Below are 12,488 nucleotides of genomic sequence, written 5' to 3'. Positions count from 1 at the left end.
GTGAGCCACATCTTTCCAGAGGAGCTGCAGCACTGAGCTTGCAAAATCAGCTGCCCTGCTGTGCCAGCACAGCCTGCCTGCAGGCAACACACCAGGGACCAGCACCCCTAAACCGCCTCTGCACCGTGACACCTCACCTCCTCAGGCTCCTGACCAGCCAGAAGCACTGCACAGGGACACATGTGGGACCTACTGCCCCCCACAGAGCTCAAGGAAGAAAAAAAACCTACCTGTCCACATACTGATGCTCTCCCAGCACCAAAAGCAACAGCTCCTCTGCTCTTTACCCTCTCCTCTGGGGGCTGTGCACCAGGGAAACCACCCAGCACTTCTCTCCTGCGCCGACACCGCTGTCTACAACTTACTGTCAAGCCAGGGGAGATGTGACATCTGTTATGCCTTTTTTTGCTTCTCTGTACCATACAAAGGATGGGATAATCAGGCCCCGGAGCTTTTTTCTGTTTTTTAGTCACCTCAAGGGAAAGCCAGCACCAGCTGCCCACCACAAAGTCTAATGATCTACTGAAACTGCCATCAGCTCTGACTCCCACAGACCACGTCTAGCACTGCTCCACTCGTCAGGCTGCAAAAAGAGCAAGAAAGACAGTTATGCCAAGAACTTGCTAATTATAGAAAATGAAGACCTTCCTATAAGACAGGCACCACGGTTGCCGCCGAGATAAAGCACACACAGCTCCTCACACTTCCACAGTGCTATAGCCTCACACACCAGCAGTAGCCAGGCATCTGATACGCTCCACCCTGCTACAGCTTTCAGGTATTGCTTTGCAGGATACAGCTGATCAAACCCTGGGACCCCAACTGCTAGGCAAGCAGTTATTGCTCATACATAGTCCATTCACTGCAATTTTGCATTATTCACAGCTCTGCCCACCTCCGGTGGTGTCAGCTAACAGGACACATCTGGGAAAAACTGCCAATTCACATGTTCCCCCCCCCCCCCAACTCCACTACAGGAAGAGAAAACTACTGTGAGCTATCAAAGCTAACCACAATCCACCCCAAAATAAAGAAGCATTTCTGATGTCTTAGAAAACAGAGTGCTCAGTGCTTATTTATTCTTGCACAGTCAATACATTGGTCCTGGCACATCCTTCCTAAACAGCATTGTGGTCCAGTTGTCTTTACTGAGGGAGGTGGACATAGCAGTATTAAGCCAAAACTCTCAAGCAAATGAGGGAAAGGAGAAAACAACCCAGGAGGAAAGACAGGTAAAGCAGAGATAAGCAGAGCAGAATTTCTACATTAAATATTGATAACTTTATCATGCTTTTTTCTCTAAAGGATAAAAGCAGAGCAGCATGGTGCTCAGGTGGGGATTTCTGAGGGTAGGATGCATTTGGCTTGCTTATCTCATGGAAAGAAAAACAGAGGCACAAAAGGTAATTCCTACTCCATTTCACTTTAACAACATACTTTTACACGGAGCACAAAAGAGGCACAGCAGCAGATAAACCATCTACGACACACTCAGCACAACAGCCGCAGCACAGGCAGGAGCAACCACTCCTGGAAACTCTGGAGAGGCGAACGGGGGAGAGAGAAAAACCCTCTTTCCTCCCCAGCACCTAAAAACACCGAAGGAGATCTTCCACAGTCTAACAGAAGGACCAGATCAGAGCTATGGCTTTTGCTCACAGGGGGTAGAGCATCAAGCCCTTTATACCCAGAAGGACTCCACGCCAGCACCTGGAAGGAGAGCAGCAGGACATAATGGAGGCTGTCAGGGATCTGATGTCCGGAGGCAGGTTTCCAGGCACTGCAGTCCAGCCCTAGGGCTGCACAAACTCCACGTGAGGCTACTCAGGCTTAGAGGCAGGTCAGCAGACATCTCTGTTGGCCTCCTAATGACAGGTCCTGCAAACCCTGGCAGGAAGAACTGGTCCTATCTGATGTTCAGACTTCCACCCCCCTGCCCTTCCAGTGCAACCCATCGAGCAGCCGAGGCCTGCTCGACAACCAGGACTGGCTTCAGCTGAAATGCTTGCAGCAGTACATGCTGGCATGCAGGCAGAGACTTGAGGGGCCTCATCTGTCAACAGCCCATCTGCTAAGACAGCTGTAAATACGTACCAGTCCACATTCCTCCCAGCTTTAAATCTGCTGTTTTCACTGAAGCTAAATGGAGGATGAACTTGGTCCCCAGTGCTTCTATCAGCTAGCATAGCAAATTCTCTTATCACCTTTTATCCTGACATGAGGTAAATAAGAAACAAGCCACACTGCTAGCAACAGGTAAATCATCTCTTATTTGAAACAGCTGCCACCTTCCACCAGGATCAGCTGCTTCTATTTAGCCACAACAAAAACATGCTGGAGGACCTCTGGCTGGGGAAATTTTAGACTCTGCTGTTCTCCTCATCTCATTTAGAAAAGGATAAGCCCATATTTATGGGCTTTCAGAAACTTTGCTGGCACTCTGATCTGTTAGAAGTCAGAGACACATTACAATGATGCTGTAAGTAATGTTCCCACTGTGGGTTAAAAAAAACCCAGCACATACTTGGCACGATGCATGGTCTATCAAGCCTTGCCACCAGCATCTCTTCTTATGCCCTGAAGCTGCATCATTCAAACTGTGCCTCTTCCTCCTTCTTATAGGTGGGAAACAAATATGACCCGTGCCTCTGAAAACCGGTGTGTAAAGGGCATGATGTCTAAGCCACTCATTTGCAAAGGTGCTCCCTACGTAAGTCAGTATGAGTAAATGAGGCAAAGCTCACCAAAGCCACAGTAGACTTGTTTTATCTTGGATCAGTTCTGGTCTGTTTGTTTGTAAACCCAAAACTTGGTTGTATCATTTGGCAGGGTGAATTTCCCTGTGTTTGCTCTAAACTAGGAATATCACTGCCCTCTCTGATACCTCCCAGAACATCCCTTCCAAAGGCTTCTTCAGGAACCCATGAGCTTCCCAGGGACTTCTCTGCTAGATCAGAGCACACACCAGCTCTGAAGAGCCAATCTCTACCACATGCCTCTCTTTTGAGCTGGGGTCCCAGGCCTCCCCTGTTTAATGCTGTCACATAACCTCATACAAATGCCTCCTTTGATGGGCAAGAAGTCACAGTCTCCGAGACAGGATGTCATTTGTCCTTCTTCATGGACAGATGGCAAGTATGTCCCACCAACACCTGTCAACAGGACTATCTGAGAAGGTAAAGGTCAGCTCAGGGCTTCTCTTCTTCCCAGGATGGTGCCACAGTCTCGCATTTCTGCAGGCTGATTTTACATGTGCTCCAGGAACAGTCCCCTGATGCCTTACATTGATCCCCTGCAGGTCACATCACCTAGATCTCACAGCAGGACTACAATAGAAACCCAGAGCGTGCGCATGTGTGTGTGTGTAAAGGACTTCAGTTAAATTAGAAACTGGTACTGTTAAGAACACTGACATGAGAATTTCACAGCAAGAAGCAAATATGACAGCCTTTCACCACTGGCAACATAGTGGGGGGAAGTTTTTTTAACTGGAGGACAGCTGCTACTGTTTCCCCTTAATCCGAATTAAAATAGGAATCAAGAATTTCTCATTTATGTGGAGGTGTAGGAAGAGAAAGCCAGAAGGGGCTTACTCACTGATAGAAACAAACTGGAGAAGAGTTTGGAGGATTCACTCTCAAGTTCAATCTCAAGAAGGCTCTAATGGGAAGGAAGCATGTCCTGAGAGAAGCAAACCATCAGCCTCACAAAACAAATTCTCATTGCCTGGAGTCCCACTAATTAGTCTTAATTTTTTGAGGGCTGTTCTCCTCGGAGCCCAGAGCCTTAGGATCAGTGCATGGTGTATGAGAGCTGTTGAACAACAGTTCAGACTAGATTACCAAAATAATTTTGTTATGACCTCGGTCATTAATTGGAGTCATCACAGCTGAGATAAATAAACCAAGGTCTGCAGATGCAGCACACCTCCATGTCATGTGACCAAAACTTAATTTAGGAAAATGAGCACCCAAAACCGCAGTTACTGTTGACAGCTTGGGGCAATAGTAAGATATTGCAGCTACTGCCTATACCTGTACCAACCTGATTCGCGATGGCTGGGGAGAGGCCAGTGAATCTGCATAAATTCACTGTGGTCCTGAGTAACAGGAAATTGCAAGCTTGATGTACACAGACCTTCTTCTGGATAGAGCACAGGCCAGCAGTTCAGGGAGATCAGTTTTATTCCGGTCTTTGCCTCTGATCTGCTGGGTAATCCAGAGGGAAGAGAAGTTGCTTTCTCTGTATTTTTTCTCCCATCTGCAAAATGGGAATAATGTCCCTCAATCTCCTTTGCAGAGTGCTATGAGATCTACTGATGAAACACCATGCAAAAGAGCTAAGTATCATTAATAGCATTCCCCTCAAAATGCCACAACCGTGACCGCGTAGGTGATCAAATTAAAAAAATTAAGTTGACAGTTTCCTCAAGCGCTGAATGGCAAAAAGGAAGGACAATTAATTACACCAAACCTCAGTATGACGTCCTTCAAACAGAAAACCACCATTCACCTTTCTCCACTATCACCTTCACCAGATCTGCTGGGGGAAGCTAACAGCCACCACGGCAGGACCACGAGCAAGGGGTTAGGGCCCAGGTATCTCTGTGTCCAAGCGTGGGCGGACAGGAGAAGGAAGGGATACTGACCTTGCCACCAAACAAGGGTGGCACAACACACAGGAGAGAGGGCGGCAGCAGCAGCATGTGGTGGCTGCCTGAGGCAGTTGTTAACCACCAGCCTTGGGGCACCAACCTGAGCTTGACCCAGACAGGACCACCTCTGGCCTTCACATGCATACATACACGCACACTCCATGAGCCCCCCTGCCAGAAAATGCCTGAAGCCCCCAACAGGAAGAAATGCATGTGGTTTTCCACTGCTCAGTGTCACGGCAGCACTTTGGAAGACCAGCCCCACCAAGCTAAGCACGCACTCAGAAACAGCCCAAGGTTCACAGTGACTCCATGGAGCAGCCACACACGCAGCAGCCTGGGGGCTTCTCTGGGGAGAAGCAGACAAGGAGAGGCAACACACAACTTGCACACAATGTCCTGCCCAAATCCTAAAGGCAAAAAAAAGAAAATCTCACTGCCTATCGAGACAGGCTTAATACGTTCATCTTCAGCAGTCTCTGTACAAATGGAGGAGACAGCCCTTCTGTTATTGAGAGCTCTGCCTAACACACACATAGATAAGTGACTGTAGGTTTCCACATGTTACCAAAGTTCAGCCATGCTGACTTTGCGAAGAGGCTTTGCAGGCCATTTAATACCAGTTAACACCACAGCATCTCTCAACACCCAGTTCCTTCCTGAGCCACAGGCAATACTCTGAGAACTACGGACTCAGGGAAGATGGCTATACCTCTAGTGGCCTTCAGGTCCTGCAAGTCATTGAGCAACCAGCAACAAAGGCAAGTAACAAAGTAGATCTCTTGGCCTAAACCTTAACTCAGTATAGCTGCTGCAAGTGACATTGCCACAGCAGAACTTGTCACTTTATTTTCTAGCTGGCATATCAATTAGCTACTGGTAACTTGTGTATCTTCCTAAACTTTCTAAAGCAAGACCTAGACAAATTTCCATATGAATTTAAACAGAGAAAATTTAAATTAAATTTAATGACTTGCTGGGAGTTCCCTTTATTATGCAAAAAGAAAATCCTTTAAAACCCAATTAACTTTTTGCTGCTGGCTCCTAATGATTTCTTTATTGCTTGGACATGATAAAGCAGCTGGGTCAATCATTCTTCTACATTTTCATACCTCCAAGAACCTAACATTTATTTCCATACAAAATCATTTAATAGAAAAGTGTTTGGTCATCTTGAAAAAACTAAACAAAACAAAACAAAAAATATCTAAGTTTTGGACTTGATTTTTTGAGAGTTTCCTTTTGGTCAACAAGAGAGCTAGGATTCTGCTTCAGCTGCTTAGGTCGTATCTGACACTCACTGGAGCAGGAGTTCAGAAATAACAAATGTATTGAAAAAGAGGCAGCATAATCAAATATTTGAGACCTGATCAATTCCATTCTCAACAGATGACAGTATTCAAGATTATATGGCTTGATTTATAGCTATCCAACACCCATACACATCCATACGCACACACACGCTGCATGGGAACATATTTCAGTAATAACGGCATTGTTTCAAGCCTCTTCATCTCAGCCTGCTTTCTCTTGTGCTCCCACCCAAACGTGAGTAAGGAAACTTTGACCGTGTTAGTCTAGAAAGAATCACAGAGGCAATAAGCAAGAGCCGGCGGCAGGATCCACTTCCCTCGCATTCTATAATGTTTGCATCAACTCATCTTTTTTTAGTCCCACATATTTTAGGGAAAGCCTCTTAAAAACAACCCTGAGATAAATATAACAAGATAAAATAAACTAAGTGAAGACCCCTTCTCCATTTAGTTTTCAGAGAAAGCGCTTTTCCTTGGCCCTGGGGATTTGGTAGACGGCAGTGCCTCTCCTATAGTTTAATCTCAAGGATGCTGTGTAATCCAGTGCCCCTCAGATTAATCTAGCCATTGCTACACTTAAGGAGACCAACCTACAAACTACTTGCAGATCGCCTGCCACTGCAGAATGCAAGCTGAAGTTTTTTAATTCATGTGTCAGAGAACGAGCTGAGAGTGTGAACTGAAGCTTTTACTCTCCTCCAGTTTATACTGATCAGTGCTCCTGTGTGGCTGCAGTTCTGCGGATCCTTAGCATACATGCATAGCCACACCAAAGCTTAGCACTGTCTTATGTGTTTGCAAGATGCTGTTAATACATTTCCTTCCTCCACGAGTCAAAAATCTTTTCAAAGTGACTCTATGAGGAGAATGACAAGGTTAAAGCAGTGAGGTAGGCAGGACTCCATCCACGAGCAGCTCCTACACCACCATGGAAACTAGAGCCCAAGTTTTACCTTTCCTAAGCGAGGGCCTAATCAGTAGGCTGAAGTGGGGAGCACGTAACTTCTCACTGCTTTCTGACCCCCTGTCCTTAGCATTGTCTACCGACCATCTTAGTCTTCCTGCTTTCCCCTCTATTCTGCACCAGGCTTTGTGGACCCTCAGTCCCCGCTTCAGTGCTCGTGGGATGTCAGTACCTCATGGCGGATCCCCCTTGGTGGCAAGGCATTTAAGAGGCAGGGCCTCAAATATTCAGCCAGGCAACCCCCTGGCTGTTTGATGGACCCAGTGTCTTCATACAGCCTTGTACCAAGCAATACCATAACCAGTCACTCATATGCTGCCCTCTGGGTCAGCAAAATTGTCCCAAACACCCTATCCACCCATCTTCCCAAACTGGGCTGACCAAAACTAGATAGTGTTTGTTGGAATAGTAGCATTATGGGTCTGAACTCCAAATTCAGACCTGAATCACCTCAGAAATGTTTGCAGCCTAAATATTTGCTCAAAATTATTTTTCTGCATTCAGATTTAGAATGCAAAAAAGGAAGAAGAGATTAAACCCACCCATTACTGCTTCCAGGTTTCTACAGCTGCTCGCACCTCACAGAAGAGCTGACAAAGTACAGCAACTCACTTGTGTTCACTGAATTTAAAGGCCAAGGGCTGATTACTGAAAACTACCTGGAGATTTAAAATGAAACCCGGGACTGAATAAAGGCAGCTGCTGGCTGACATGATCTCCCTCCTTGTTAGGCTTATTAGTTTGATTAAGTGCTACGTTGAGCCAGCTACACTAATTCTAGCTTCAAAAGAAATTAATCTCTGCTAGCCACATGGTCTCCATGGCCACTGTGGCTAGCAGGCTTTGTTCCCAGCAGTCTTCTAATGCAAAAGTGAAAGTCACATTAATGCATTAGGTGTGGGCACAGTTTTAAGTACACCACAAATGTCTCATCTGTGCTGTAGGGCATCTTCTCTGGGTCACAAACCACAGTGTTAAGCAACCTACAAATACTTGTTTTCTCTACTGCGTTCATTTTCATTAGAGTCTGTCCCACAAGGATGCATATGGTCCTGCTGAACATGACTTGTTTTAACCCAAGTGAAGCAACTATGTGGGTATGCTCTGACCTTCTGTCACACTTTTCAAAGACAAAAAGTAGTCTTCCATCATCCAGAAGATGAAAGGAAGGGAGTACAGTTTGGAGTAAGATGGCTCACGGGCTTATTCTCTGGTACCCCAAACCTGCTGGCCTTTCACTGATGGGTCTTTTTCAAGCAAGAAAGGTCTCTTCTTCAAGACCTGGCTGAAGCAAGGTAGTGCTTGTTATATTTTAGGTAGTCTACTCACAAGAGACTGTAACCACACAGCTGACATTCTTCACTTTTTTTAGAGAAATCAGCTTGCGGCTCAATTAAGGATGCATGGCCCATCTCCCTGAAAAGGCCGGATGAGGACAGCTGATCCTCTTCCATCTCTGATAGTGGCTGAACCCAGCCAACCAGGAGCTTCTCTGCCTTTAATAGGAAGAACACGTACTTATAATCAAGCTTCAGGACTGTGGATATTAGCTGGATAAAATGGTTTAGTGGGCTAAGGCAGAAGGTGCTATTGAATTAGGGCATCCCTACTCCATAGCATTTAATATATTAACATCCTTTTGGGTACTGTATTGGGAGGCTTGGTACAAAGATTTCCTTTCTCTGATGCCAGTTGCAAGTCTGCAGAATTCTTCCTGTGATGGCTCAAGTGATTAGGTGTTAACAAGAAGAACCTAGGCACTTAACACTAGGGAGTTTTAGCACCAGGTTCACACCCCCCTCCCTCTCCCTACTCAGCTAAGGGATTTTTCTCATTCCCTACTAATGTTAACAGCAGGTACTTAAAGCAATTAGACATTATCACCTCTCTGGTCTTTATTACTTCCTAGCTTTGTATCAGCTACTTTGCACGCAATAAAAAGGCTGAATTAACAGGACTGGTGCAGACAATTCTGCTTCCTTTCTTTATTCTGTATGAAAACACTGGGTCATGGAGCCACATGGACAGGGGGTGAGCTGCAGTGCTTTAGACCATTATTGCCAATTGCCACGGTATTTTACAAGGGGAAAAACCACAGGTAGTAAAAGAACAGACATAGGGAGATCTTAGAGAAGGTGACGTGGGGAATATGGGTAGACCATAGGGACATAAAGGCTGGAAGGATTTCACAAGTCCAGCAGAACAGCTTGCAGCTGTGCCTATGCTGTGAATTAGCTGCCACAGGGACCTATAAGTTGCACAGGTAGCATAGGGACACAGGTATGATGCGTTGCTCCTGTTAAAATAAAGCCCCATGTCTACTGAGCAGCTCTTGCTTGCCTGGGAATAACTGTTGTAAAATTTTCATCTAGGGGTTGCAATAAATTCCTGGGCACTCTATGTTTGGAGTTCAAAAAGAGGCTTTCCCATATTTGCCCAGCCAGGTAAAAGCTCACCCTTTTTCTTCTCTCTCTACCTTAACTCTCCATTAACCCTTAGCTTTAGTACAGAACCTCAGAGAATTATGTATTTTCCTCCTATTCCCCCCACCCCCAGTATTTCTAAGCCTCACTTTGTCATTCCCAAGAGGGAAGGGACAAGAGCTTTGAGCTCTTAAATCCTGCTGTCGGTTCTTGCCTGAAAGAGGTAAGTAAGGAACTGAAGGAAAGCTGAAGAAAGGAGCCCGTCCCTTGTCAGCATTCACCTGTAATGGATGCAAAATGTGGGGTTAAACACCAAAACTAGACCCAGGAACAGAAGCAAATGGGGTACTTACACAGTTTCATCATTCTTGAACTCCAACTCCCCGTAAGTGTCTTCAAAGTCTTCTCCACCTCCTTTCGCTGTCCCTTCTACTGTCCTGAATGGCACTATGACTGTACCCCGAGCACCTGATGTCCTTAGGACTTTGACTTCCATCACACCAATGCTCTCACTGACATGTATAACATCACACTCAAATGTGAAGATGCCAGCATGGTCATCATCCAGTATAGTCACTGTGGCCACACAAGGAGAAGCCAATATGGCCTTTGGATATGGGGAGTTACTGAGCTCTGGAGGTTCCTCACTCTCCACCACACGGAGGTTACTGAGCCGCACAAAGAAATGCTCATCTTCCTCAAAGATGTCATCATCAATAATTCCCACTGAGAACTCCTTCTGGGTCTCCCCTGATTTCAAGACAACAGTCCCCTCTGTGAACTCATAGTCAGCACCAGCATTGGCAGAGCCATCCTCTGTTTTATAGTCCACATAGATGGTCTTGGACATGTCTCCTCCTTTCCGCACCACTGTCAGGAGAACGGCACCACAGTTCTCAAGACACTGGTAGGAGCACGGGTCAAAATAAATTTTGGAGATGAATTCCTCAGGTTCATCTGGCCGCACCTCATGCAAGCTGTTGCTCTTCTTGGCTTGCTCAGCTGCATGCTTCTTCAGAATATTGCCAGCTCCCGTCATCATTCTGGTAGCTTGAATGCGATAAAAGGCTCTGCTCTTTTGCTGATGAGACAAGGCATAGTAGTTAGCCATCTCTACCAGCTGGTCCAAGTCCTTTTCTGGATGCTTTTGCTTCAGGTCCTTAAGGATCCGGATCATCTCTTTGCGAGATTCATCTACCTCCTTCCCCTCCACAGTCACTAAGTTTCCATCCAGAAAGTGGGAGTTCATCATCTTGCCATCCATCTCAATTCCCTTAGGGTGATCACCTTCTGATTCTATGATAATGCCCCTGTGCTTGTCAGTACGGTACTTTTTGTGCATATACTTATAGAAAAGCAGACGTCTATCTGCTATCCAAGCCAGAAGGACGCAAAGTGGAAAGAAGAAAAGTGTGAGCAGACCTTCCCAGACCTGAACCACACCTGGAGAGAAGACAGCAAGGATCATGTACAACCAGATGTAAGCAAAGATGCTCCATGCAGCTGTGACAAAGAAAACCCTCAGGTGTTTTATCTTTCTGGTTTCCCCATCAGGGATCACATAGACACAGATGGCAATGATGATAAACATATTGAAAGCAGCGCTGCCAACAATTGTAGATGGCCCCAGGTCTCCAGCTATGAATCCATGCCCACACACTTCTATCAGAGACAGAAGGATCTCAGGAGCAGAGGAGCCCAGAGCCATGAGGGTCAAGTTGGAAACAGTTTCATTCCAAATCCGAATGGTGGTCGTTGTGGTCTCTCCATTGGGTTTCTTAATCGTGATTTCTTTCTCTTGCGATGTAATGACCTCTATAGATGCCATGAAACGATCTGCAATGATGGAGACTCCAAGGAACATGTAGATCAGTGCTACAAAGTATACGATAACACGGGCAATTTTGTCCCCAAGGGATGGGTTTTCTGGGTACCATATTGGCAGGATAACACCTTCCTTGCAGTCAAAAGATCCTGAACACGAGCTGTTTTGTACTGAACTGGTTGAGTCTCCCGTCAGGCCAGCATCCACCTGCAAACCATGCAAAAACAGCACAAAAGTAACCAGCCCAAAATGGAGGAAGGCCGAGGTGACAGGCTGCAAGCTTAACCACGCCATACACAAGATGCAACTTCCACTGTGTAGATCCAAAAAGGCCGAGAACCTGAAACAAACAAAACAGAGAGGGGGGAGGGAAGCATGAGAGAAAAGGAAGATGCAACATTTACCCAAACGCACTTCAGTATCTCACCACTGAAGAGTACCGGTAGAGATGCAGGGGTTGTCTCTCTGTCACTTTGAAGAAGGTATTTAGCAGGGACTCTAACAAACTGCAGCATTTACATGCCCAGCAGATGAAGATCAATTGCTAGAAAAGTAACTCAGAGGAAAAGTGTATCTATATAATAGCCCCCTCTTGACCTACAACATGTGCACTAGGAGTACTGAGTGCTCAGCTGCCACTCACCTAATGATGCCATGGTGTTCCCCAGCACACAGCACTTCAAGTCAACACAAGAAACCAAATCTAAAGGCTTCCCTGTCTCACCACCCAGGGGATAATACAAGTCAAGGAATCACTAGCAACACAAGAAGCACTATTAAAGGCCAGTGAGCAATCTCCAAATCTCCATTTGTTGGACATAATTCAGTTACAAATTTTGGAGTACACTGGTGGCCAAACCATCCCCACAGCCAGCCCCTCCTAATAGGCTCCAGAAGGGTCCTAGGGCTCCCCTAAGCTTCTGAGGCACAGGGCCTCCACGTTAGGAGGTAAAGATATCAGCCCAGAAATAAGGCAGAGGACTCATGTGCTTGTCAAAGCACCAAAGGCCGTTTTCCACTAGCCTTTCCATTGTGATCCGGACAATCACATTTTACATCAATAATCCTGCTTTTAAATGGTCACAGAAACCTACAAAACCACCACAGTTAGAAAAAGCTGTGCTCATGAACCCAGAAGATAGAGCAAAATGCATGTACCCACCAACATTCCCTCTGCATCCCTAAGAAACTGATATATTTTCAAATACCCTCTAAAATGAAAGTAATCTCTAACCTAAAATACCATGCAAAAACAAAGGAGCTGATCGATGTATCACACAGATTTGGCATATCACTGCCCAATAATGCC

At 45.9% G+C, this 12,488-nt stretch overlaps 1 protein-coding gene across 8 annotated transcripts in view; it reads right to left on the bottom strand.

Annotated features, from left to right (window-relative positions):
* Positions 1-12,488, bottom strand: part of SLC8A3 (solute carrier family 8 member A3) — a 152,995-nt gene that overhangs the window by 87,032 nt on the left and 53,475 nt on the right. For all 8 annotated transcript variants that reach the window (XM_076344774.1, XM_076344776.1, XM_076344775.1 and 5 more), the window contains exon 2: positions 9,708-11,519. In XM_076344774.1, the coding sequence (XP_076200889.1) occupies positions 9,708-11,519 (1,812 nt within the window). The remainder of the gene's footprint in view (positions 1-9,707; positions 11,520-12,488) is intronic.

This window comes from Aptenodytes patagonicus, chromosome 7 (assembly GCF_965638725.1).
Source record: "Aptenodytes patagonicus chromosome 7, bAptPat1.pri.cur, whole genome shotgun sequence".
NCBI lineage: Eukaryota > Metazoa > Chordata > Aves > Sphenisciformes > Spheniscidae > Aptenodytes > Aptenodytes patagonicus.
Note: the sequence above shows the minus strand (reverse complement) of the source record. Positions and strands in the feature narration are given on the sequence as shown.